Source organism: Aulonocara stuartgranti (genome assembly GCF_965226115.1).
Source record: "Aulonocara stuartgranti genome assembly, chromosome: 23".
NCBI classification, from domain to species: Eukaryota; Metazoa; Chordata; class Actinopteri; order Cichliformes; family Cichlidae; genus Aulonocara; species Aulonocara stuartgranti.
This window is the reverse complement of record NC_138958.1, coordinates 12180292-12207993: the sequence shown is the minus strand read 5'-3', so window position 1 is coordinate 12207993 and position 27702 is coordinate 12180292. Positions and strand designations below refer to the sequence as shown.

The 27702-nt window shown below is 42.5% G+C and overlaps 2 protein-coding genes across 4 annotated transcripts; both read right to left on the bottom strand.

Moving 5' to 3' along the window:
• Positions 1 to 16: 16 nt before the first annotated feature.
• On the bottom strand, positions 17 to 14020 carry LOC309700435 (unconventional myosin-Va; the record flags this gene model as incomplete). The annotated part of the gene is given in 37 exon segments (XM_082523948.1): positions 17 to 729; positions 817 to 897; positions 987 to 1161; positions 1650 to 1947; positions 2025 to 2157; positions 2259 to 2348; positions 2637 to 2788; positions 3114 to 3236; positions 3574 to 3679; positions 4571 to 4685; positions 4835 to 4935; positions 5053 to 5259; positions 5361 to 5509; positions 5600 to 5693; positions 5785 to 5994; positions 6121 to 6360; positions 6564 to 6720; positions 7557 to 7877; positions 8162 to 8248; positions 8336 to 8433; positions 8542 to 8658; positions 8745 to 8828; positions 8952 to 9083; positions 9228 to 9368; positions 9586 to 9708; positions 9711 to 9749; positions 9751 to 9753; positions 9757 to 10026; positions 10105 to 10217; positions 10307 to 10414; positions 10513 to 10594; positions 10709 to 10852; positions 11093 to 11249; positions 11359 to 11503; positions 12965 to 13133; positions 13267 to 13377; positions 13994 to 14020. Coding segments are annotated over 37 exon segments (5064 nt in total). The 3' UTR covers positions 17 to 567.
• A 278-nt stretch (positions 14021 to 14298) lies between these two features.
• mbd3b (methyl-CpG binding domain protein 3b) lies at positions 14299 to 24247 on the bottom strand. 3 transcript variants are annotated; one of them, XM_082524069.1, is made up of 8 exons: positions 20814 to 21195; positions 20405 to 20473; positions 19679 to 19838; positions 18527 to 18664; positions 18206 to 18296; positions 17850 to 18027; positions 16661 to 16813; positions 14299 to 15415 (listed from the first exon to the last, which is right to left on the bottom strand). In XM_082524069.1, exons 1-7 carry the CDS (start codon positions 20921 to 20923, stop codon positions 16666 to 16668), a joined length of 894 nt encoding a protein of 297 aa, XP_082380195.1. In that variant the 5' UTR covers positions 20924 to 21195; the 3' UTR covers positions 14299 to 15415; positions 16661 to 16665. The 3 variants fall into 3 exon arrangements, with proteins under 3 accessions (XP_082380195.1, XP_082380194.1, XP_082380193.1); XM_082524068.1 differs by lacking the exons at positions 20405 to 20473; positions 20814 to 21195 and adding an exon at positions 24115 to 24247; XM_082524067.1 differs by lacking the exon at positions 20405 to 20473 and having other exon boundaries at positions 20814 to 21189.
• Positions 24248 to 27702: the final 3455 nt, after the last annotated feature.

The following is a 27702-nucleotide window of genomic DNA, read 5'->3' as shown; positions in this document are numbered from 1 at the left end:
TTTTCTATTTTTCAAATGTTTGTGAATATATAAATATGTATTACTGATGCTGTGTAGTGGTACAAAGTACTCGCATGAGAATTTTTTTATACACGAGATGTTTCTAAAGATCCTTTCTTTTGGGCTTGTTTTTTATTATTATTATTATTATTATTATTATGGTTGTTCTTATTGGGGGTTGAGGTTGCTGGGACTGCAGTCTCATTGTGTTTCTGCTTCCAATAAAATATGAAATAAAAGCTCGTGGTCATTCTTTGTCAAACTGTTCAAAGGAATAGCCACATTTAGTTTTATTTAGTTATATTGATTTAATTTTATCCAGGTCTTTAACACGTGCTCTCTTTCATGCCATTTTAGCTATTTTTCCGAGATGTACCTTTCTGAAATAACTCGCAACCTTCTATAAGATACAGACTACACCGATGACAGCCTAATTAAACAAGTTAATGCACATTTTAAAAGTCTGAAAGGAGAAATTCTCAGTAAGTCATTTCAATTTCCAAGGAATAACTTCAGCAAGTTAGGAGTTAAATTCACTGGAGCATTAATAAATTTGCATCCTGCTTCTTATGCTTTGCGCAGAAAGGAGATCTTGAGGGAGTCTGGGATGACTAACTGCTCCGCGCTGAGGACGGGGGGAGGCGAGTAGAGGAATATGACAGGAAACACTCTCCTCACATCCATTAGGAGCTGTGAAGGCTGACTGTTAGAGCGGCCTTTGAGAAGCCCCTAGGACAGCAAAGACAGAGAGGAACATGGGATGCAGTGTATTTTCCACATGAGGAACATGTTTAACCTTACATCTGCAGACTGTACCTGAACAGAACGTATGAAATTCAGAGTGACTCTTTCATCCAGATCGCTGTGGGGGGTGTAGAGAGTCAGAATCTTCACGATCTGTCAAACAAAATAAGAGACCAGCAGCCAATGAAATCATGCACACACGTTCGTCTCCCAGCAGAATCCAAGTAGACAAACAGACCCACCTGCTGGCTGGACAAGGCACTGCAAGTCCGGACGATCCCCTGAGCATCCGCCTCGGTCTTTTTCCCCACCTGCAGCAGCTGCACTGCCTGGATGAGGGGCTCTAGTGTGGCCACAGCGCCCCCTGCCTGTAAACCGCGGCCCCGCAGCCACTCCTCCAGGACGCTCACATTGTAGCTGTGACAAGAAAAGGATTTGAGATAAATCCGTGTTTATTTCTATAAGACCACACAAAGCAGGTGGAAAGAACAACATGCAGACTGTTGTGCAGCACGTGATCTAGCTCTGGAATACAACAAAGGCGAAATTAATGTTGACACTCTTTCAGGGTGCTGATTATTAAAGTTGAAGCTGTGTTTGTGGGGATGCTGTATTATACATATGACATTCATCTCTGCAGTAGGTCTAGGCTGCTGTGGGCTAATCTCCTTTCAAATTTCCTTTATTTGGCCTTTACATGCTAAATGCTAATCTGAAAACAACTAAACCTCATTTTAGATCACACAACTGAGATACAAACAAATTGAGGTCATTTAATTTTTAAAATTTATGGACTTCAAAATCAAGATATACTAGTTAATGTGGAATATGTTTATGGTCTGCGTCTTTATTTGCATCTCATGTCAGACTGTAAATCTAAGTGCAGGGTTAAAGTGTGTTTCTACCGTATTTGCAGGCCACGACTCCAGCTGCACATGTCCTTCCTCAGCAGCAGGCTGTTAAAAGCAGAGGCACAGATGAGGTAGGTGAGCTGGTGAAAGGCTTGCTCCATCAGGGTCTTGGGCAGAGCTTGTTGAGTCAGAGCGGTGTGAAGGGCTCCGAGCTCCCTCAGCACAGACGCCATCGTGGGAGCCTCGCCTCCTACAGTCCTGGGGTCTGAGCCGGCCCGCTTCCTGCTCACTGCCAGCTTCACCGCTGAGCCTGATAGACCTTGGATGGTTTCGCTCTCCAACAGGGCAGGGACTGAGGGAGGGGAGGGTTAGAAAATAGATAAGAGGAGCAGAGAAGGGGAGAGCGTCAATCATCACTTTTTGCAGTACCTATGATGTTTTGTAGACGGGTCTCGGTGATGGAAAGGAGCTGCTGATAGGCCTGGATAGAGAGGTCGCTCAGGGTGCGGATCAAGTCATTCATATCAGCAGACAGGGGAACCAATGTGTCTGAGTCGAGGGTCTGAAAAGCAATCAGTCCAGTCACGTGTGAAAGTAATCAGTGAATCCTAAACTTTTATAATCTAGTCAGTGACGTAGAAAGTAAATGAAAGCTGAGCCTGCCTGCTTTGGAGAGTGCTGGGTCAACAAGTCGTGGAACAGACAGATGTTCTTCAACCACAGAGCAGCCATGTCTATGTCACTGACATGTTTCTGCAGAAAAACGATGAAAGGGAAAATGGTTACATTTTAATTAGAAATCATTGCTAACAATGAAAAATGAAACTGTGATTGTTTGAACAGATGTGTTTAAAACAGACTTTGCTATGGTTATGTTGGCATGAGATGCTCATGTGGGCCAAATTAATCACAAGGACAAGTTTCAAAGTCAGCTGTCAGTGTCATTTTGTAAATGGCTGCCTGCCTGACTCGACGTGAACCGTCCTCAAACATTAAACTTCAACCATACGGCACACCGAGAAGGCTCAGAGATCAGGTCACCTTCAGAGCTGCCTTCATAGCGGTGACAGCAGCGCTACAAAGAGAGCGAGCGCGAGCTTGGTCCCCGCTGCAGTCGGCCTGGCGGACACACAGGAAGAGCACGCTGGCAGGCAGACCGGGACCCAAAGACAGGGCGCTGTCAACACGGATGTCTGAAGCACAAACAGAAAGGGAAGCAGTGGCAGAGAGAGGACAAGGCCAGGCCAATGCTGTCAGCTTCAAGAGCTGGCTACACTTATTTCTACAGTGACATCATACTTACCGCTGAATTATTACACATTCAAACCCTGCCCTCCAAATTACATTTTGACACATTTTACCATCATTGTAAAAGTGCTTGATTATTGCCTTTCAAAACATGTTTTCAATCTCATCCCTCATCTTAAACGCCTGCTTCACAGCTCCTCAAAACCTTCAAGAAAGAAGAGAAAAAGAGGTGGGTGAAGATGATTGAGGCAGACGGGGGGTTGATCTCACCTGTGACGAGATTCTTGATCAGTTTGGTTTCGTCTCTTTTTCTACATTCCAGTAAACCAGTAACCGCTGCTGGCTTCGACTGGGCAGGAGAGGAAGTCTCTGTGGCCAAAGCTGATGGGAAAACTGAAGAGGAAACACGCCGTGGCAGTGAAACAGAGAACAGCACATTGAAAACTATAAATGTAGAAGATTGTTAAACTGAGAGGCAGATTATTGTAATTATATTACTCTAATAATAAGTGTTCATTTACCATTGGTAATAAAGTCTCATGATCAAAATGTACACAAATCAAATCAGTGATAGAGCCGCCAGTCATAGGCCCAGTGAGGGAGCCTATGTTAGGCTATTGTTGCATTGATGTTTTTTGTTTTAAAATTCCACAGGAGACTCAGCGGCTGCAGATTTTTTTCCAGCCTGCAGTGACTTTCAGCTTCCGGGCTCATTCAGGTAAAGTCTCACCTTGTGTCAGGAGTCGCCTCAGTGAGACTGTGTTTCTCAGTTCCTTCAGCTCTCTCCTCAGCCTCACACATTCACGCTCTCGGGCTTCCAGCAGCTCCTGAACATCCTTTAAAAAACACATTTAAATTTGTGACTTCAGCCTCAATGTGAATATATAAAAATTATAAACGATGATCTGAAACAAAGTGACACGCAAACAGAATAAATGAATAGACAAATGAATAAATGATAAACGTTACAGATGGACAGCTTTAATAAGTGACAACCATCAGATCCAGAGAACTCTTACAGTTTTATTATGACCTGAGTAATGATACCAGTGAAATGTCCTGCCGTGACTATTTAGATTAGATTAGATTAGATTAGATTAGATTAGATAGAACTTTATTAATCCCTCGGGTGGGTTCCTCTGGGAAATTCGATTTCCAAAAAAGCACAGCACCGACAGAAGTTACAGAGTTACAGAATATTATATATATATATATATACACACACACACACACACACACACACACACACACACACACACACACACACACACACACACACACACACACACACACACACACACACACACACACACACACATATATAAATACAGAGACAATATAAATAAAATATACGAAGGGGACCGGGGCTGGGAAACTCCAGGTTTTAGATCTCACCCTGGGTCAACACACCTGAATCAAATGATTAGTTCATTACCAGGCCTCTGGAGAACTTCAAGACATGTTAAGGAGGTCATTTAGGCATTTCAATCAGCTGTGTTGGATTAAGGGCTCGTGTAAAACCTGCAGGACACTGGCCCTTGAGACCTGGAGTTCCCCCACCCCTGCTTTAGGCAATGTTTTCTGTTTTAACTTCTTCTCTTTTTTTACCTCTCCTTTTATTGACTTTTCCAGCCCTTCTCCTAGTGTTAGGCTTTCATTAAAGATCATTAAAGTACTTTTTTTTTAAAAAAAAAACCCTCTCATGTGGGGCTTTAATAAATTTATACCTGTCTCTGTGCAGCAGAGGAAGAAACAGACACCGCTTGGGCAAGCTGACTCCTCAGAGTTTCCAGTTCCTTCTCCCACTGACTGCACTGGTTACGTAGCTGGCTCTCCAGAAACCTGAAACACACACACACACACACACAGACATGTAGATTAAGGACAGAATAACTAATAATGAGCTCATCCACCAAATATAAATCACTGCACAAAACTGAAAGCTAGTGCTCTGCCAAAATGAAGGAATGAGTTGGTGTTGAGAGACTGACTTGTTTGCCACTCGTACAGCATCATAAGCATGAGCCAGATCTTCTCCCTTCATCTTCACCGATGGGTCTTTGGCCACGTCCATCTTCTCCATCAGCTGCTCCTGTCATTACAAACATGAACACAGTGAGATAGTAAAGGACACTGCCTGTGCTGGTGATGCTGCAGTGACGATGTGAAAGTTAGGACTTCAGTCGTGTGGTCCTCTTTATTTCATTACCATTGAGGCTTCAGAGCTCCACATTGAGACTCTCTTCTCTGCAGAGGGGGACGTCACGCTGATCCTTCGGACCTCCTCTGGGGATGGAACAGCAGATGGGAATGGTGATATGGAGAGTGGGGTGAGAGACTGGGGGGACAGCGGCGTCGAGGGAGAGAGAGGTTCCAGACTCTGGGTGGAGTCGGTTCTTCTGTGGCCTTTGGTGCGCTGCGACATGAGGAGGAAGAAATTACAGGAAGCACTCAAGATTAATTTTCAAACGAACAAATTGCATTTAAGGCTGTCTCCCTTTGCAGCTAGCTAATGACCTCTGTGAGCAGACTCATCTCCCTGAGGTTGTCATATCTCTGCTCCAGTCTGGTGAACTCTCTCAGAAGACCCTGATACTTTCTCCTCTCCTCGTCCACCTCTGCCCGAAGAGCCGAGGTCACCTGAGACACAGCCTGATGCACACACTCTGCACATAGAGAGAGAAGGAAATGTTTGACAGACACAGACAGAAGAAAAACAGCTGTGACTGTACAATGCTAGTAAAGGGAAGGCCCACCTTCTTGTTTTTCTTCTTGTTCCAGCAGGGAAGCCGAGAGATCGTCTCTCTCTTTGCAAAAACTATCCCTTTCTTTCTGTAGTGCTTGCAGCTCCTTAAAGAATCAAAGTCAATAAACAGACCAAATCAGAAGCATTCCCTACTAGATAAAAGGAGGAAAGTGTGTTTATTGTTTGGAGACCTACTTCTTTAAGCTGGAGGATCTCCTGGGCAGCTTTCTCTTCAGCTCTTCTTCTCTCCTCTGCCTCCTTTTCGCTGATAACAGGCCCAGGCGGAGGCTTCTCCTGTAACTGGCTCTCTAGTTTTTGTATCGTTGCCCTCAGAGCCGCCAGCTCGGTGCTGGAAGCCTCTCGCTCTGCCATTAGGGTTTCTCTCAAAGCAGCGCTCTCCCTGGCCTGGATGCACACAAAAGCAACTTTGCCATGTGAATGTAAAGTGAAACGACCTCTTGACTCATACAATTAATTAATGCTTATCAAAATCACATGAGATGGTCAAATCCCTGCACAACTCTCACCCACCTCCTGGTCTGCTTTCAACTGCAGCTGCATCAGTTTGACCTCCATGCCTTTGTTGAGCTCTCTGTATCTCTCCACAGAGCGGGCCTCAGACTTCAGTTTCAGCAGCTGTCTCCTGGCAGCCTTGCGGCGAATGCAGCACTGCATGAACACGACCGCCGCACGTACGCGCCTGTACGCCTGCCTCGCCAACCACCCACGCACCGTGGCCTGGAGCAGCACGGCCGCCCTCTCTGCCACCAGCTGAGGAACCAACAGGTTTTTAAATGCATTCAGGTCAAGTGTTTATAACTTGTAATTGCGTGTAAATAGCCTCTTTTAAGATTAGAGCAAACATGGATAAAACATATTTACACAGGAAAATAAATCAAACCCGAGTATAAAGGTTGATGCCATTTTTTAAACATCTGCTGTGCCCTGTAATGAGGGAGACACTAAATGCTGACCAGTCTGTATCTGCGGCGCTCCAGCATCCCCCTGGTGAATGCCTGGATTGTGACAGTGGCGTGTCGGATCATGAAAAATAGCTGCCTGACCACCATCATACGATAAGTCTTCTGGATCACCAAGGCAGCCCTGGTGTAGCGCAGGATCAAAGCCAGTCTGCAGCCATGCAACAAAGAAGAGTTTCATATATGGAATATTTTATTAAGTTTAGACTTTTGTCATTTTGTCTTCTTTCAGCTGCTCCCTTTAAGAATCTCCACCGTGGTTCATCTGCCTCCATCTCAACCTATCCCAGCATCCTCCTCTGTCACACCAACCCTCTGCATGTCCTCCTTCACTACATCCCTGCACCTTCTCTTTTCCTCCTTCACGGCGGCTCCATCTTCAACATCCTCTCGCCCTCCTCTGCACATGTGCAAACCATCTCAGCTGTCTGACTCTGAGTTGTCCCTGCGATGGACTCATTCTTAATCATGTCCAGTGAGGAGCTTTACGCCTCAATCTCAGCTCTCTGTCTTTTCGTCAGTGCCACCGTCTCCAAGCCAGACATCATAACAGGTCACGCTGCCATTTTTTAAACCTTTACTCCCATTCTTGCTGCTATATTTCTGTCACAAATCACCGCTGACACTCATCTCCACCCACTCCACCCACTGCTTCACCTCTCTCTCTGCTTTTGATAGCTGACTCCAGGTATTTTCACTCATCCACCTTCATTTCCTCTGCTCCCTGCAGCTTCATTGTTACACCCATCTCCCTCTCTTGCTTTTACTTTCATTCTTTTCTCAGAGCATACCTCCAAAAGCTTTCCTTCACCTGCTACCTACTCTCACTACAATCATCTTCTAAATCTGGGTCATCATATCTAGTGTTTCAAACATTAACAAGAATTCTAGAACATTCCAATTGTTCTTTTAAAAGAAATGAAGTGGCTTAGCCTGACATAGCCATACATCATAGTAAAGAGACACAAACACTCTTGCTGTCCTCACCGTCTGGCCAGCGCCCCTCTGCTGTATCTCTGTATGGTGAGAGTAGCCCAGAGGATCCTGGTGTATCTGATCCGTGCCAGCCATCCTCTAACCTGACTCTGGATGATCACAGCAGCCACTCTCAGTCTCTCAGCTCTCAACCTCTCCAAAAGAGCCACCTGACCAGCCCGGAAAAATACTTTTGTCTTTCCAAAGCAGTACTGGTCCGGATCTGGGATGAGCTGAGGCAGGGCCTGTCTGCACGAGGCCTGGGCCTGGTCCTGGCTCTGAGGCCCCCGAAGAAGAATTCGATACCTGCTGAAGAACTCCTCATACGTCCATCTGGATTCACAGATCAAATAGAGTAAATCTCAGAGAAAAACAGTTGATATTTCTGTTTTTATAACATAAAAATCGATCAATCAACCATTTACAATAAGATAATTATTTAATCTCAATGAACAGTTATACAAATTGATTCTTTTGCTACTTCGTGATAGCATTTAAGTCACTGTTTTGATTAAGTTTTCTGATTTATGTGACAATCTTCGCACATGTCTCAGAGCCACACTGTCACGACACTGTGCTCGTATTATAAAGACTAAAGTCTTAGAATTACTCAGTACCTGGACGGATAACCTGCTGCACTGATGCGGATGGTCTCCAGCACCCCACAAGCTCTTAGCTGCTGGACTGTCCTCTTAGGGTCAAACCTAACATGTATATAATGTTATAAAAGCAGTACCCATTAAATCACACCAAAAACCTTAGCTGTGGAAGTAAGCAAAATAAGGACTCACAGAAAAGGCTCTTTGAGGTCATTGGGTTTAATACAGCGGACGTAGTGAGGGGTGGTGCTGTTGAGAGTTTCCATTAACATCTGTAAGGACTGACGGAACTGAGAGGCCCAAAAAAAAGAACAATGAGCAGGAAAATTATGTTTAGGATGAATGGATGTGCAAAAAAAATGAAAAGATAAATGAAAAAAGAAAGAAAAACATCTAACCTGAAAGCCTACTGTCAGCTTGTGTTCTCTGGTGGCTCGTTTACCTGAGCGAATGCTTCCATTGGCCACAGGAGACGCATTTCTCTGCTGCTGGAACAACTCAGCGACCAGCTCAGACTGAAGCGCGCACACACACATACAGCGCTGGTGAAACTAATGTTGCTTAGAAATTATAAATTCATATATATTTAGAACATATCTACCTGACTTGCTTTCAAAATGTTAATGAGCTCTTCAAAGACCGTGTCTCGATTTTTATCTAAAAAGCCATCGCATTCATATTGGACCTGACGAAAAGAAAAGAAACCATCACTGCAAACACAGACACACTGAAGAGAATTACAAAAGGCCCTCAGAGAGAGCTCAGATATTCACCTGAGACCTGACGAATCCAGCATTATGTCACTTACTGTGTCAGCAAAGTGCAGGACGATGAAGGCGCTGTTTGACATGCGAGGCTTCCTGAAGTGAGGGTGAGGCTTGCTGTTCAGGTGCTGGTCGTACAGCTTGCGCACCCAGCTTTCATCAGAACCTTTAGGCATCTGGATAATGCACAGATGGACAGTTATTACACATACTAACACAGTTGTCACAAATGTCTAAATGAGTTAACATGCAAATGCTTTTATCCACACAGGAAAAAAAAGATACGAGAACGAACAGAACTAGAGGATTGGATGACCGACCCTGCACTCCTCATCCAAGAGATCAAACATGCCCAGCTGTCCCTCTATTAGATCGATGCACTGCTGATTGTCACTGAACTCAATCCGGCTCCATGCCAGCTCCTCACGGACGTACTCCTCCTGCTCCAAGTGGAACACATGCTGCAAACACCACCAAACAAGTAATAATGAGACAGAATTAGAGAAAGACCATACCCATGATGGAAACCAACAAAAGACTGAAAAGACAGTGATGTGAGCGCAGGTGAAAGGACTGATTTCTTTGATATAACAGTTCAAAAGCAGCATAAACTAACTCTGACAAACACGACACAAACAGGAAGGGCACAAATCACAGAGGGAAAGGACGACAGCTTACTCTGTTGAACTGTTGCTGCAGTTTTTCATTTGCATAATTTATGCAGAACTGCTCAAAACTGTTCCTTTCAAAGGTCTCAAACCTGCTCCAAGGGAGACACCTGTCAGTCCACGTCAAAGGCATACAAAAACTTTAATCACACACTGCACAGTCACAGAGTTCATTCACTCACCCATAGATATCTAAAACCCCTACAAAGGATTTGGTCCGTCCTTGCTGGGCCCGCAGAGCTGAGTTGAGCCTCTGGACAGTCCACGCGAACAGCTGACCATAGATGTGTTTAGCAAGTGCGTCTCTGGCTTCTACGGCCTGCTGGCCAGTCATAGGTTTAACCAGCATCTCTCCTCCTACAGCAAATCTGCGATGGCACAGCCAGTGAGCCATCTGAGATCCCTCAACTCCAAGCAGCTTGGAGAAGACAGCCAGAGAGCGGTCCTCTGCCTGAGAAGCAAAGCAACTATTATGAAGGAATATGAACAAAAGACGAGTGAATGCAAAAGTATTCATGTAGATCATTACATCAATGTAACCCCGGTCAGAGCTTCGCCCACTGGCTTGAATGTTGACATTTCCCAGGTGGAGCACAGCTGACAGGATCCTGAAGAGTTCCATCTGTTGGTCAGGCTGCACACCTGCAATTTCAACATATATAACGTGAAGGATTTCCTGTTTTATCGTCAAAGATATATCGTACGTGCATGATTTGATGTAAACATTCTACCCAGAATGGTGAAAGCATTGCGAGTGCGCTCCAGGTCTGACAAATCATCAGTACCAGGTATCTGCATCTCTCCTCCCTGGTTAGTGTAGCGGAAATTCTCAGGAGCATCTGGACTCAATAAAACACACTCACACTCAGTGCACTGTGAACCTATTAACGTGGACACGGTATTCTTCTGAGAACAAACTGAGGGGGTTGCCTCTCACCCAGTTTGAGGGACCTCATTTCAGGCAGCTCTCTGGATGCACACAGCTGATAGAAGATATGGTAATTCCTCTCTGTTGATGCCTTAAAACAAACAAATAGGAAGAAAGCACGGATGATGCATCATTTCTACAAGACATTTGTGGTTTTGTGTGGCTTTTTGCTCTGGCCTAACTATATTGTAGCAAGTTAGTTTACCTGGAAGACCACCCGTGACTTCTCCAGCAGATAGGTCCTCATATTGGCCCCAATGATGTCCCCCTTTCTGCCAAAGCCAATCTCGATGTACTTCCCAAAACGACTGCTGTTGTCATTTCGGGTAGTTTTAGCATTACCAATGGACTGAAGACCAAAATATAGAAGTTTTTATATTAGTAGAATTTTTTATACTCTGTACCTTACAAAGTTGCACAGACCGAAATGTTGCATACTAATAAAAATAATGGTGAGCAGAGGTTATTCTTTGTCTCTTTACTAAGATTTTTTGTCACTGATTCAGGTGTGCAGCGCTTCCTAAATTTGATATTAAAACTTTTAACCATAACGAACATACAAAAAGAGGGAAATATTTGGGTCCTTTACCTCCATGATTGGGTTGGAAGCCAAAACTCTCTCCTCCACACTGGTCTGCTGTGCTGCTCCTCCAACCACAGCGAAATATCTCATGGTGAACTTTGCAGAGACAGTTTTCCCTGAGCCAGATTCCCCACTGATGATGATAGACTGGTTCTTCTCCTCCCTTTGCACAAAGACACAGTGACCATGACATCCCACACAGTGTAGTTAATGCTCAGAATATTCAAAAAGTTAATTAAGCATAAGACCACCAAACACCCAGGACCCCTGACCTGATCATAGTGCGGTAGGCCTCCTCAGCCACAGAAAAGATGTGTGGTTCCATGTCAGCCATGTCCTGACCGCTGTAAGCGTCTATCACCTCCTCTCCGTATATTGGAAGTTGGTCATATGGATTTATGGCCACTAACACAATACCTGGAGACACGGGAAGGAAACGCAATCTCACCACGAGAACCTGAATATTAATATATACCTGAATATATAAACATGGCTGTTATTTAAAAACAGATTTTAGAATAAAACTTGAAATTCTAATATAATGAGGACATGAATAAATGCTTTTATTTACTATATAATAATGTGACACTGCTACGTTTCATTAACTTTTGTTCACTCTTTCTGGAGCAGGTCATTTCCTGCTTGTTGTTGGTTGCTTCTCTCAATCATAGCAGATACAATCATGTGAAGAAGAAGGACTTTCCTGCAAAAAACTAAGTAAACACCATGATTCAGTAGGTTGTAGAACCACTTTTAGTGGGCAATAACTTGAAGTAATTGTTTTCTGCATGACTTTATCAGGCTCTCACATCGCTGTGGAGGAATTTTGCTTGAAAGTATTGCTTCAGTTCACTGAGGTTTGCAAGGTGCGCTGGCCCTGTGGCTGCAGAACAAGCCCGAAACAATGCTGGACAGCTGGTGTGAGGTGTTTGTCCTGATATGCCGTTTTTGGTTTCCTCCCAAACACTGAGGCTGTGCTTTATGATCACACATCTCCATTTTGGTCTCATCTGTTTGTTCGGACGCAACGTTGCAAATCTAAGCTGTGCTGCCATGGTCTATTCAGAGAGCAGAGGCTTTTTCCTGGAACCTTTCAGACTTTTTCTAACTTTACCATCATAAACCTTTACATTTAATGTGCTAACTGAGGCCTGTAGACTCTCAGGGGACTTTGGAGGGAATTTGCTGGAAGATTTTGTTAAGCACCAGATTGCCAGAGACCAGCAAATTACCAAAACCTTAAACCGTATAAACTAAAGTTAATCAAGTGCATTCGATTAGCAGCACCTCGCTCGTACTTCTCCTTTTAATTGGAAGCAGTAAAGGTGGGCTTAATTTTCACGGGGCTGAACAGAGTCCTGCAAGCTTTCTTTTTCACATGGCTGTAGCTGCCCCTCCCTGAGCCTGGATCTGTCAGAGGTCTTTGCCCTTCAAAGTGAGTTCTTCTTTCACACCATGGCCAAATGCTGCTCATGTGGGATCATTGGATTATTGGATATAGGATCTTTGCCATCTCAGTGTAATATATATTGAGATGTCTGGTCATGAAAAAGGTCAAACATTTATATATAAAAATGAAGATTTAGTAAGATGAGTCATCTAATTCAAAGATAATGTGCAACTACATACATAAGAGTTTTTTTCTTTCCTTTTACAGTGTAGCAGTGAGGGTGTAGTTTGAGCCTTTGACCTCCTATATTATAGACAGCATTATGAGCTGCAGTATAATCATGCAGACAGAAGCACACAGGAGCTGTTTCTGGCTTTTTTCCAGCAGGAATTTAAAGATCCTCTCTCACTCTCGCCAGTCTATTGTTGGCTGAGTAATCATCCCTGTTTTTCTAAAGTTCCCTGCCATCTCTCCAGTGCAGTGCTCACCACAGTATGTGTAGATGCTGCTATAGTCCAGGAATCGAACCCGGAGGTTATGCAGCACAGCGGGCTCGTGGAGAAAGCTGAGAGCTGTTAGATCATTCTCGCCCTCCAGTATGTCGGGATTCCCCAAAGGTGGGAGATCAGAGGGAGAGCCCACTGGGTAATGGACCTCCTGTCATTAAAAGCGGAAGTTAGAAGTCTCGGATGTAAGACATCGCTGAGAAAGGGGTTTTAGACAGATGCAATTATATCAAAATTGAGCATTTGGTTTAATCTATAGAGCGTAAAACAGTACTGCATCTCACATTTCCATTTGAGAGCTGTAGCAGCAGGTGCTTCTCTCCAGACCTGTAGTCCTGGAGAAGCTGGGCTGAAACCCAGACAGCATCTGGATCAGGAACCCACACATTTGCCCCCTAAAAAAGGAACAGACTGTCACTGGTGTGCAAAACACAGACTGAGTGAAAAAAGAAGAAAAGTGCAGGATTAATCTGGATGTGCTGAAAAATCTGAAAGCTGATTTTATTTGCCATTTTACTTTTGTTGAACACTGTTAAGGTAGATGTCACACTTCCTGGACTCACCCAGTGAAGCTATTTGGTACCCATCAGCATAAAAAGCTCCTAAACTGTGTTAAAAATTAACCGCAGTCATCCTCCCTCCAAACTACCCGCGAGGATTAGGCATTGTTTAAAGCTGAGAAATCTAATTCGCTAATTCACTTATTAATGCACAGATTTTAAAAATAAGCTTCCAGTCTCACACATTTTTCATATATTCAGTAAACACTTTAATACCTCAGACTAACACACTGCTACCAGATCAAAGATCAGGAATAGTCCTAACTAGGATAATGAAACAGACTTGCTTACCTGACAAACTCATAGGATGCATCTACTTAGTGCTCAAACATAAGTAGCAAAGCTGTTTTTATACACTAAAGGATGTTTCTTATTCCAAGCACCTCGAAATTGCAGATTCCATAAATAATAATAAATCATTGCAAAGCCCTCAAGTTAATCCTAATCTTACCTTGCTGTACAATTCCAGTGTTGCCATCTTTAATGATTCAAAGCACGAGGACAAACATCACTTAACACAAGAGACAAGGTAACATCTGCAGGTCCCTCTGAGCAAACAGCCGGTATCCTCCCTCTCCTTGCAAAGCTGCGTCACATCCAGCTGACAGTAGCTTGCACTTTGTCCACATAAAGACACGAGGACTGGCAAGTTAACAGTTAATCTGCGAGGAGATGCAGTGATTGGATGTGCCGAGTGTGAAACATTTGTCCAGAGGTGATCATTGAAGGCATAAAAAAAACAAAACACTCAGCACATTTTGTGACATACTGACTCATTTTAATAAGCAATACAATCAAATTCATCTCAGCAAACAGCCTGCTGATGTTTTATAGGGAATTTCATGATTTCAGCGGGACGCATTATTCACTGGGGATTAAAAAATACAAAATATTACCGCTCGCGTGATACAATGAAAAGACAGTGAGTCTAAAATTCAGCTAATTTGCTTTCTACCCAATTCTGTGCGTGTGTTTCAGAGGAGGCAGCGTATTGTGTGGTAACACTGACACATTAGAATTATTTTTAAAAAGAAAATACACGAACTGAAGCCGTGATCGTAACAAAGCTTTGAATAAGCAGCGTCTCACAACGTCAGTAAGCACCTATAACGATGATGAGAGTTAAAACAGTAATAAGTGTACAACGGAAAGAGGTCTCGCGTCATTTCTCGCCCACAGTCCCGTCGTGCGCTCTTTTCACCTCAAAGCCAAAAACCTAAAACGCCTTTCAGAACGACTGCCTCCTCTTTGGTCAATACTGAACGGGACTCAGCACAATGCAGCTGGCGCAGATGTTTTCTCAAAATGACAACAAAAACTGGACTCTGCCCGTTCCAACGGACACAAACTAAACCGTAAGGACGAGCTGTGCGTGTGCTGCGTCAGGAGTGTATCGTACAAATTCAAGAAAGAGAGATGGCAAACGTACAAAAACATTCACTTCCAATCTGCCCGGAACAAATCGAGTTTTGTTCAGATTTGACGTGATTGTCACAAAAAATACATACTCATTCAAAGCTTTTTAGTAGAAAACACACTTATCACCGAACACTGAATTTGCCACGATTTAGATAAGTTATTATTTTAGTATTCGAAAGTTCATTTGATTTCATTTATTTATTTTCATTTCCTCAATAACAATCACGTGGGCTCTAAAATACGGCCGAGGAGTCCATCCAGTGGAGTTATTGATGAACGGATGCATTTGAGACTTGTTTCTGGGGTCAGGCGAAGGGAAAAGGGCTCTTTAGGTCGTACTGGAATAAGTCGGGCTTAGGTTTAGGTTCTTCAGAGCTGGACTGGAATGGGGAATCCTACTGTTCATGGTCGTAGATGTAGGCGTGGAGCGACTCCATCTGGACTTTGCAAAAACCTACAAAAGAAAAAAATATTAGCAAATCGATTTACTGCACAGGTGATATTTTATACAGTGTAGTGTAATGACTGCACTAAGTTACAGAACAGGAATGATTTGGATCATCACTGAGAAACGGTTCTGGGTTTGCAACAAAAAAAACAAACTGCAGAACGCGTCAAAGCTTCTGTTCCAGTCGTTTTTTGTGGATTTTCTCCCCCACATTTATCTTACAGGCCTATAAAAGAGACAGGTAACCCCAGTATATTACATTTATACACGTTTTTCCCACCTCTGGCTTTAATGCTGCTCATCCACCTAGAACAGCGGTGAGTAATTAATTTTCCCAATGGGCTAAAATAGAAACTGGGACTGTTGCGGCGAGCCCCCCCGATAACCTTAAAAAGACATAAAATTAATATTAAGCAGACGTGATTTCAACTTATTGCTGACACACCGTGAGCTAGAATGTCCTGTTGCAAGCTGCCCTGTTCTGGAGATGCTGGCGCTAACACATTTCCACACTTGTGTCCGTTTAAATCAAACCTCTTTTATTTTTTTGTAAAGATGCAAACACTCCGGTGAGAACCGAAGCAACCAGGCATGGACCCTTTGGAGGGTCTCTGATCCAAATGAATTCCAGAATGGTTTGTTTATGGTGACAGCATGATCTGACCGTTATCTGCTTAACTACCAGGTGTGTGCAGCAGATTTGAGCTCAACACTTTACTGTGGTCAGCCATGACAGACACAGACATGCAGAGTACACAAACTGTAGGAACTAATCCAATAATGAATACAAATTCCTCACATTATCCACTAAATCAACTAAGACTGGTAACTGAATTCAAGCTTTTTTCCAGGCGCTCACTTATTCATCCAGGGGTCACCCCCATTAATGCGTATATTTGATAGATTTTTTACACCGGATACCTGCCCTGATGTGACCCTCCCGGGGATCCGTCTCTCTTCCCCATCTTGAACAGTGTTGTGTCTACTTAGCACTAAATGTCTGGTGCACAAAGTACACCGCATATGTCACGACTCAAAAAAGTTGTTGTGACCGGATTCATCCAGGAACTATTTTCATTCTGCAGATTAGTGTTATCTACCTTTATTATAAAAGAGAAGTGTGATGTATCTATCTACAACCAATATTCACACAATTGGACAAAATAAGCCTGGACAGATAAACAGTGATACAGAGTTTAAACACATAAATCTAATCTTTGAGTAAACTGTCATTTCAGTGTTTCCACCAACCTGTGCTATACACTCTCCATGTCTTCACTGCCATTGCCCTCTTCCTTTAAAGCCTCTCCTTCATTGGCAGCCTCCTCGACGTGGGCCAACATATCGGCCATGAGTGCCTCTTCCAGCCGCTTCCTCACGCTGTACACCAGCTCCTCCTGCTTCCTACACGTAAACACAACAGGAAGCTGTTACAGTTGGCAGTTACATCTGGCCATAACAGCCATTAAACCAACAAAGAGCAGATGGTGTCTTTACAGAGATCACTGGTCACTTGCTATGGGTTGAGGAACACTGACCAGAAGAATACTGGAATTGGGCTAATCAGAGATAACAGAAAAAAGGCAAGCTTACTTTGCATTTGGCAAATAGCCCCATTTTTCTAATGCATTTAAATTTGGGATAGAAAGAATCGATACCTGTTGAATCTCTCTTTAGCTTAATGACCTTATAGTACCATATCACAGCATTAGAGCACTTCGCTCTCGCACTGCAGGCTTACTTGTTGTTCCTAGAGTATTTAAAAGTACAATGGGAAACAGCCTTCAGTTTTCAGTTCCCTCTTCTATGGAACCAGCTTCCAGTTTGGATTCAGGAAACAGACAGGCTTCAAACTTTCCTTTTTGCTAAAGCATATAGTTAGGGCTGGATCAGGTGACGCTGAATCCTCCCTTAGTTATGTTGCTGTAGGCATAGGCTGCTGGGGGATTCCCATGATGCATTGAGTGTTTCTTCTTCACTCACTATGTGTTAATAGACCTCTCTGCATTGAATCATACTTTTTATTAATCTCTGTCTCTCTTCCACAGCATGTTTTTTAATCCCGTCTTCCTTCTCTCACCCCAACTGGTCGCAGCAGATGGCTCCGCCCCTCCCTGAGCCTTTTTCTGCCGGAGGTTTCTTCCTGTTAAAAGGGAGTTTTTCCTTCCCACTGTTACCAAAGTGCTTGCTCATAGGGGGTCATATGATTATTGGGTTTTCTCTGTATATATTATTGTAGGGTCTACCTTACAATACAAAGTGCTTTGAGGCGACAGTTGTTGCCATTTGGTGCTGTATAAATAAAATTGAATTCAGTTCAATTTTACTCCACTACTGGAGGTCTTACTTCCTGGAACTGAAAATCACAGGCTCAGGTAAACATGAGTAGATTTTTTTTCTGAAAACCCAAAACACGTGTAGACTGTTTTAAGAAACCCACCGGATGTCTTCATCAGTGACTATGAAGGCCTTGCACAGTGGCTGCGCAGTGTTGAGCCAGACTCCCGGGTTCTTCTCCACAGCGGCGGACAGCTGCCCGGTGATTGGAGCAGCGCTCGTGTGCAGAGCGCTGGCAATCGCCGACAGGAGAGTTTTATCTGTGCAACCTGGACCGACACCTGTGGGACCAGCATGTGGTTACCAAACACTTTCCAGAAACTGTTAACTACACCCATGTTTATTTATATTTTATCAAAGTTTAGCAGTTACTGAGCTCAGTCGAAAACTGCTCTTAGAGGAAATACCAAAATGTCATTTTAGGACATAAAGTGCTTGGTGAGGCTGATGAAGTTTTACCTTGCAGGCCTTTAGGCAGTTCCATTGTTTTCACCAGCTCCTCTGCAATGTCATAAGCATTCAGACCACTGAGTTTCTTCTCCCAGAATAACTGTGAACAAAATAAGGAAGAATGTTTCAGCTGCAGGCAGTTCTCAACAGAAATACATTGTTCCTACGAATGCAGTAACCCCCCCCCCAATCCACCAGTATTCAAGCAATACTGGTCTGTCCAGTTTCCTAGCTACACACACTCTTCATTATCTGATCCTTTAAATTACAGTATCAGATTACAGGCCTCCTGATTTCTCTGGCTTATTGTCACAGTAACAGTTTATTCACCTGTCTGGGCTGGTCAACGGCTTTCTGAGGGTCCGTCTTCACTTTGTTGTTGGGATGGTTGGTAACCTTGGTAACGGGCTGCTTAAAGATGGAGGCCGTCTGTCTGACTGGGAGTGATGTGTTCAGGTCAGGTTTACCCTTAACAAAAATATCAAGAGAGGATGAGAAGGACAAGAGAAACAGGATCCGTCTCATTCAACTAGAGAGCTAAAGCCTCTGCTTCATAGGCTCAGAGACCGGTCAGCCGCTGCTTGGTGATGGCAAACGGTCGCTGGGGGAAATCAGTCATGAAGAAGAGCGTGCTGAACCAAAAACCTCCAACTGATGGTTGTGATCGCATGTAGCTCGTCACGGTCGCCCATAGCTTGAATGACTTGCCTGCAAACACCATTTTACTCTCTGAGCTGTAATTAAATTTGAACTTGTACCACAAACTATGTTTCATCTCATTCTCTCCGATCTGTATCTGCACTCAGCACATCCCTCATTTCTGATTTAATCTTACATGTTGTATCCACCAAAGAAGCACTAATCAGTTTCCTGAGCTGTGTTGCGAGCAGTGGACGTCAGACTCTAGCTCAGATCATAAAAATGTAATCATGTAATCTCACCATCATTGAACAGTTTGTCCACTCTAACTGCACAGTTTTGTTGGGTACATTACTAAAATGTGACTTTTCCGCAGGTTTGATCATAATGCATTCGTTCTGCATCACTCCAGACCGAACTGTCAGGAGAATATTTCGAGAAACTCCTCGCCATCACCTTATCTGGAGCGGTTAGCTGTGCGACCCACAGAAAGTGTGGGCCGCACAGCTAACCTGTTACCACAGTGATCGATGCAGGTTAACAGAAACATCTCTGAGTCTTGCTTTAAGCTCAGTCTACACAGCTACACTGTTAATCTTGCTTGTACACTCCTTAGAGCTACTGATCCAATCTGTTTATCGAGACGAGCAACATATAATCCGCAAAAGAGATTAACTTTACAAAGCAGTGACTGCATGCGTCCTTCCTCCACTTAGATCACAGACTTCACACTCAGGATTCTGGCATGCAGATAAAAGCGCAGACAGTAAATAGAACACAAATCTGGAGCCCGCTTTAGCACTGAGGTCAAGCGGCTGATTTTCACGAGGCCAACTGTGTCACCTTGTTCTGGCTGTTGTTATCGTATCGCAGTCTCTGGCGATTCTTGTTCAGCTTGCTCATCAGCATCTTCCCCGTGCGGAAATCAAAAGAGCTGAGGTCCATCTGGTTACCAAGGTAACGGGCCAGCTGAGGCTTGCTCCGAAACTTCTTCCCAGATGGACTAACGAGGAAGACGCAGAGATGAGGCGGGGGAAGAAAAAAAAAAAAGGTTAGCACTGCCTCTCAGCAAAAACAAAGGTCACACCGAGACTGAAAACACGAAAGACAAAAAACAAACAGAGACGACACAGAAAAGTGTAACACACAGACGACAACATGCAACAAGTCAACAGCAACAAAGAGAAGCAGGAGACATCCAAATGAGCGGATGAGCACTTTGTGAAATGGATGCAGACTCCACCTTGGCTCTGTCACCTACCAACAAGCTGCACACGTCTCAGGAAAAATGGGCACATATGAAAATATATACTGAACATGTGTAACTACACCCCACCCTCCTCCATCAGTGATCACAATGTGAACATGGCAAAACTAAAACTAGTCAAATGTTTCAGGGTGGAAACATTAGAGCTCTGCTGCTGGGAGCAGCAACAGCATCATCTTGAGCCTGAGAGATGACCAAACAAAGGAACAACTGTGGGTGGATACGTGCTAGAGTAACTCATGCAAATGCATCTAACATCACACACCACAGTGAACACCAGTAGGATTGTACATTTAGCCTACCACAAACTATACAACCGACCCGCCTCCCCCCTCTCTTGCCTCTGTTCCTCATCTTGCTCTTCTCCTCTGCTAAATGAGAACAAATCTGAGGTTTGTTGATTCACTTCACTGGGAAATAAAAGGTCATTAGCGGAGATTACACGGAGCTTTATTTATCTCAACACCTTGTCAGGTATGAGGAGCTGCTGCTAGCCTGCACACACTCCTTGCAGTCCCAACAGTTGTTGAGGACTTGGCCCGGCTGGCCTTGTTGTTGTCGTGCAGCAAACAGAGCCCCCCTCCTTCCCTCCCATTCCCAAACTTTACATCGACACCGAACACACTCCTGCCCCGCTTCCGTCCGCACACTCGGTGTCTCGTGCAACTTCTAAGTTTTGTTTTTGTTACAAGCCCTTAGCTCGTGCAGTACCTAAAATAATAGACATCGCTCTTTCCAGCTGACAAACCGGACTTTCTGGTCACTTCTTCCATTTTCCAGCCTTTGGGGAGAGCAGTGCAATCCCACCTTTTCTTCTCCATTTCCCACGCGAGTAATCTCTAAATCCACTCAAACTTACTCCAGATGACCACAGTGGCTTTTAGGAAATGTGCCGATGTATATTTGTATATAATGTTGTTGGGACGGCAGGCCTATGGCGTCTCACGCTTTTGTTTCGACCATGTTACTACGCGCGTCCTCTGGAGTAGATCTCTGCGCGAACATCTCGGCTCTTTGTCGTAGCGCAGATCGCTCCGCCGCGGACCTCAGCCACATCACTACCTGACTGTCTCTCCGGGGCACGAGGGCTACATCCGCAAGGAAAACAGGACAGATACGTCAAAGCGTCGCGACACAAACAGGAAGCTAGTGCGTTCGGATTTCGGTAGAAAAGCACGTCCTTATCGAAGCGTGAGCTGATTCTTGGGTAAAGTAGAGCAAGCGACCGGGGGAAAGGAAGATATTACTGATGTTTAAAAAGGGGAAAATAATCCTCCTAAACCTGGAGGGTCAAATGTAAGGCCCGGGGGCCAGATTCAGCCCAGCAAAGACTCCAATCCGGCCCACTTGACGGCTTTGGAAAATGTGCAGGAAGACATAAATCTTTGGACTTTTGAAAGTTTTTTTATGCAAGATTTGCAGTTTGGGTTTTTTTTTGCTGATGAAGCACTCCTTGAGGCCATACATACTACAAGCAATTAAGTGATAGATAAATAATTCAAAACATAAAATTTCCTTTTTTTAACAATCAGTCCAAAAAAGGACATTTTCTGTGAATTATAGTAACTTTCTGTTTTGTTATTGCAGGACATTCTGGCTAATGAGCTGCCTGTAATTTTACACATTAATTTTACACAGTCACGCTAAAAGATTAACACGTTTAACAAAGTAACACGTGGATAAACTGAGACGTTTCTTTTTCTTACATTATCATATTTCTCCAATAAGTGGTTACATTTATTTACACTGACGAAAAGGGCAGTTTCACCGGTCCGGCCCACTTAAGATCAAAGTGAGATCCATGTGGTCCACAATGTTAAGTAACCGTGCTCTATACTGACCCCTGAAGAGGTCAGTGTTAAAACATGCATTGTAACGTAGTTACATGGCAGTACACGCAAGAGTTATTATACTCATTTTTTATTTGTATTTAGTTTTACACATTTATTTCTAGTAAAGTTAGCTGCCAGAGGGATTTTTTGTTATTTTAGTTAGATTTCATTAACTATAATAGCCTTATAGTAACCTTCCATCCAAAAAGGTAAAATTTTTACTGCTGTAAGTAAATTAAGTCTTATGATTTGGTAATGAAAATATTAAACAATTTCAATTTATTGTAGTAACAACCAGCCTGTGTTAAATACTTGTTCAATAATAACTTAGAGCATCTGCATCAAATGTGGCGGCATGACTGAGGAGGACACTGGATTACCACCATACTTGTTTCAATGGAAGTCATCATCAGCTCACCAGGCTGTCTTTAACTCACAGGCTTATTTACAAATGAGTGTTCTGTGTGTTTATGGTTATTATTCATAATGGTTCATGATATGGTTTCAGATAAGCTGTTTATGCTTGGATTTGTTGTGCAGGCTATAAAGCTGGCACCATTGATTTCATTTAAATAGCAAAGTGAGTTGCCTTCAGGTTGTATTTTGCCTGTCTGTAATATCTTAGCTGAACATATGAAGTTCAATTATCTGAACTGGTATTAAGTTTGGGCTCTCACATTCACATTAATTTTCCTAATGTTTTATACTCGGTTGTCTCTCAAAATTTTAATGTTAAAATCTGAAACTTGGGTGACAAACCACTTAATCTTAAAGATTTCCTTAAATATTTGAGTAACAGTTGAATAATGAGTCTTTTCAAACTATTTATTACATGAATATTTTCATATTCATATTTGAATATAAACAGAACAAACTTACACACGTTTAAACCCAAAACTTGTGTGTGATATCACCAAAGACCGTAAAACGGATACGTTCATGTGTTTTAATTTATTCTTGTTCTTTTTCCTCTAATTTAAATATTCACATTCATTTTTTTTAGTTTTATAAATCAAGACTTTATAGAAATTGATGTGTCTTAATTGCATGCATTACTCAGGGAGATGATCCAAACATTCTCGTACACCCGGACAATGACAAATAAAGATATTCTATTGATTCTATTAAAAACAGCTAATACTGAAAATTGTTATTTGAATGCATTTGAGTAGTTAAATTCTTGACTTTGAAATGTAAGGTTTAATAATAAATAAATAAATTGAGATCTACTTAGCGTTTTTCAGTTTTTGAGTGATTGTTCATGTTGAATTAAAACAATGTTTTATCAAATATGTGAATGCAGTTATGCGATTAAATATATAATTATAATATTATGATTGAGTATAGTATGACTGCCTCCCCCTTGCTGTGCTTAGTTATACCAGAGTTTGGGTTATGCAGCTAAATCCTACAAATTCTTGAACTGAAGCGACCCTGTATACGCTTTTATTTTGACAGATCTTACAGGAAGTTGTGCGTTCTACGTCCCCGTAGCTTGACGTCAGTGTCATAACACCAGAGCAACGTTAATCTATGGGAAACATAAATTAGGCTGCAGCTACAAATAGACCGTAAACAATAAGCACGAAGCGGCGCTGACAACAACCACGACTGGTGCTAAATAATTAAATCCAGCAAAATACGCAAAATAAACACATTTATTTGTGGTTTCTTCACCAAAATGCGCAGGTTTCTGTGTGAACTGCGTGAAAGTGGAGAGCCGTTTCACCACGACAATGCCGACCGTTGTCATTCAGGCTCGGAGCCGGCTTTTATCAATGAACAAAGTAGATGTCACCGATGTACCGCACAGCATTTCAACTACACGTCACGCTTAGTTTCTATAAGAACAATGCAGGAAAAAGAAACATTATTTCTACTTTGCACGGCTAAAAATCTGCGCCGAAACAGCACCGTGTCGACGCAGTCCTGCCTCCGTGCTTAAACCGTATTATCTGTGAATCTCAGAGATATTAAAGCATGCTGCGAGGCTCCAGGGACGCGGACAGCCTGGCTTCAAGCCGGTGCATGGATGTTTGCAGAATGCGAGGAGACTAGACGGTGGGATTTGCCTGATCGATGGCAAACATAGTTTCCGAACATATTCCGAATAACGCATCAAACGCTAGTCATAATTACACCCACAGCTCGCGGTTTTATTGTCCTTTACGTGTACTTACTCGTTTTTATCCATCTTGAAGACACTATCTGGTTTTCTCCCTCTCGCTATGTTAAATCCCTTCTCCCCTCTCTTCTTTCAGTCCCCTCCCCCTTCGATGTTAGAAATGAAAGACATTATCCACGCAAATTTCGCAGTCTGCCTGATAAAAAGAGCATAATGTCTGGCTCAAACTGGCCTCTTCTGGTTGAGCTGCTGGGCTCGTTAGGCTGAATTAATATGCAATTTTAAATTATTTTTACAGCACGAGAAAAGCATGCTGTGACAGCTACTAAATGAAATAAAATAAATAAATAAAAACATCCAGTTGATTTTAATGCAAGTAAATAAACGAAAATTTCTCACCATACAAGTTTGAACAAAGCATTTTAATAGTTGTACATTTAGAGAACAAGGAGACATACTGGGAGTAAATTACATTTATTCACATTTAATAACACTGAATCAAAAACAGCAGTTTATAAAGAGAGTGCATCTTGAAGTCCAAACTCCTAACAAGCCCTCAGTGACTGACTGTTGAGACAGGGCATCCCACAAAAGCTCAAGGTGTGAAAGGAATCCACCCAAGTGCCCATCCCAACGTTGTGGTCCTGCAGGCAGACACACGGCCCGTTTATTAGAAAAGTGTACATGAACACGTCAGGCTGAATGGCTAACTCCTGTTTTTCTCTTAGGAAACCTTCTGCCTGATGCAACAAGTGAAGGATTTCTGACATGATAAAGAGGTTGGGATAGGGCGAGGGTTCCAAAGGTCTGCAACTATTAAATAGGGTCTGTTTTAACCAGTAACACATGTACAAAAATGACAGAATGGATATCAAAGATATTATCTACAATATCTGTAGTACACCCAAACATTGCCACATAATTCATAATAATAAAAAAAGAAAAACTAAATCATTTTCAAAAATTAATCATACAGAAGCATGGAGCCTTTATTCTTGCATATTACTTCAGTGAACAGGAAAAGAAGAGCAGAATGATCTGCACAGCCTTTATACACCTGTAACACACTCACATGTTAAGCGTTTACTCGTCTGTCTTGAACTTCCCTCTAACATACGGCACATAGTCTAGGATTAATCGCCAATCTGTGAAGTGAATGAGTGCCACGCCGCCCACTGTTCCCCAGGCAACCATGTTTGGGACCCTGGAAGGAAGAAAACAGGACTCCTGAATAAGACAGAAATGTAACCACACCCTCAATGCCAGCTTAGATTACACCCCTCAGTCACCATACGACATGGTAGTAATAGTCTGTTATTTATTTTGTACTGGATGCCGTTTTTATAGATACTATTATATATATATATATCATTATTTATTTATTTTTTATTTGGATGACCATAAAAATAAATTTGCTTGCAAAAAGATATGCACAGTGTGACAAAGTGGATGAGCAATTGTCCCAGATGTGCTGACTTTTTTTGCACATTATTCTGTCTCTGTATTTATTTGCTATTTGTCAAAGTAACATTGCTGCACTAACTATCCCGGGTTTGTTTGTGTAAGCATTCTGTTGCTGGCAAAACACACATTCTGCAAATTAAGGCAAATACTCAGTTACATGTTTCTTTATGTTTTATTATGTTACAGGTTAAGTCATTTGTTCATACTTACTTTGTCCTTTCTTTTCAGTCTTCATGTAGGTCAGGTGTGGGGAAAGGCCCACCTAGCATTTCCTTATTTTAAAGTGCTGATGATGCCACTCATGACATCAGCAGGTTGAACCAAAAGGAGGGGTTTCTTTTACCATAGAAATGCTTCCTTTTGTTTGTTTCAAGGTCTGAAGGGATTTGCTGAATCTTTTTTTTCCCTAAATAGAGCCGTTTAGTTGTGTAAAGGTGCTAATTAGAAGTGTGAGGAGTTTTTTTTGTCATTTTTAGTCAACTATGTAGAGTTTTAGATCACTCAGCTCAAGTGAGTGGTACTGGCTGGACTAAATGAAGGGAAATTGATGGCCCTATATATAGTCAGTCTCTGCCAGACTCAGATGATGAAGGAGAGGTGAGCTGTGTTACGAAATCCATGTACTTTTGAGTTTTGTTAATTGGGTTACTTTGGGGGGAAGTTTTGTTAAGTTTCACGTAGGATGGAGTTCACTATAAATAAATTGCTCACCTCTGGAAACTCGAAATGTCTGCTGAGTCTGCTTCTCTACCACCTTCCATGATGTTCGAGTCTGACTACCTCATACACTGACAAAGAAAGAGGAACTCCTGTCTGAATAAAAGGGAATGATTTACTAACAGAAAAAAAGAGGTGTTAATGATTTGGAGCGATACAGTTTGTTAGGGAGTAAAACATTCCCAAGTTTTATATATGAATAAAAATACAATATACTAAGATTATATCAAATAGGCAAAATGATGGGGGCTGGCAGCTTACTAATGCCATTCTGCTGCAGGTGCTGCAGGCAGCTCTAAGCACGCTGGAAACAACGGAGGCGGCGCCGCCCTGCTGGCCAAACCTTGTGTTACACCATTTCTAACAATATTTTGGAAAACACAATCTCTTAATGGCCTATAATCAGTCTTTTACCTCTAATACAGGTACACAAACATCAGTTTGACTCTAGTTTTACTAAACAATGAGTGAGGATTTCCTGTTATTAGTTATCCAAACTGGATAATATTAATGTTGTAAATGGTTAACGAGCAGTAACTGTAAACATTCCGGTTTAATTAAGAGTATGAAAAACTGGGAAATCCTTACATTTGATGCAAAAATAACAAAATATAATAATAATAATAATAATTCTCATGTACACTATTTTCCATCAGGCCAGTATGAGCGGTTCTGTTCTTACTGGGAGGATCTGGATGTATCATAGCATAACAGACATAAACCTTGACTCCCATATCACTAACTGAGCTGTAAACCAACCCAGCTGTAACACTCAGCCATTTAGTTCGCCATTAAAAAAAAAAAAAAAAAAAAAAAAAAAAAAGCATCTCTATGGTAACAAACAGCTAGCCAGCTAGGCTAAAAGGGGTGACGCAGGACACACAAAGGAAAAAGAAAAAAAAAGCAGGACCAACCCCCCGTAAACCCGCTCCACCTCTTAACTTACCACGTCCTCGCAATACCTATGTACTTGGCTCCGATGATTTTATTTAATATTTTCTGAACCATTGTGACCTTCTCGTAGTTGCTCTTGTCGCGAAGGACCCCGGGCTGTCTCTTCTTCTGCCTGTTTAAAAATAACTACCACATCCGCGGTTGCGTGCAGCAGTGCAGGGTCGTTTCAGGCCACCATTTTAAAGACCTGCGTTTACAAAAGAGGGCTGTTTAAACATGTTGGCTTCAGAGCTCCAGTAACGGCTCACATCTGCTCTTTAACGTGGCGCCTTTGTTGCATTCTGATGGCGCTCGAGTGAGTTTTTACCCTGTCCGAATATTGGCAATAGAAAATATGGACAAATTAATTTAACCCTTTATTACAATGGTTTCCTTTATTTTCCTTTTTTTTTTTTTTTTTTTTTTTAAATGTATACAATATTCAAAAGCCAGACATTGGAAAAGGTATAATCTGTTATTAAAATGGCACATTTATTGCTACATTACTGTTATTTACAGGACAGTTCTC

Excerpts from the sequence above, each read along its gene's own strand:
- mbd3b (XM_082524069.1), bottom strand. The coding sequence starts at position 20,923 with ATGGAGAAGAAAAGGTGGGATTGCACTGCTCTCCCCAAAGGCTGGAAA. Across the intron at positions 20,474-20,813 it reads AGCGATGTCTATTATTTTAG|CAGAGGAGAAGAGCAAGATG; the intron begins GTACTGCACGAG and ends GTTCTCATTTAG. Across the intron at positions 18,665-19,678 it reads ATAACAACAGCCAGAACAAG|GGTAAACCTGACCTGAACAC; the intron begins GTGACACAGTTG and ends ATTTTTGTTAAG.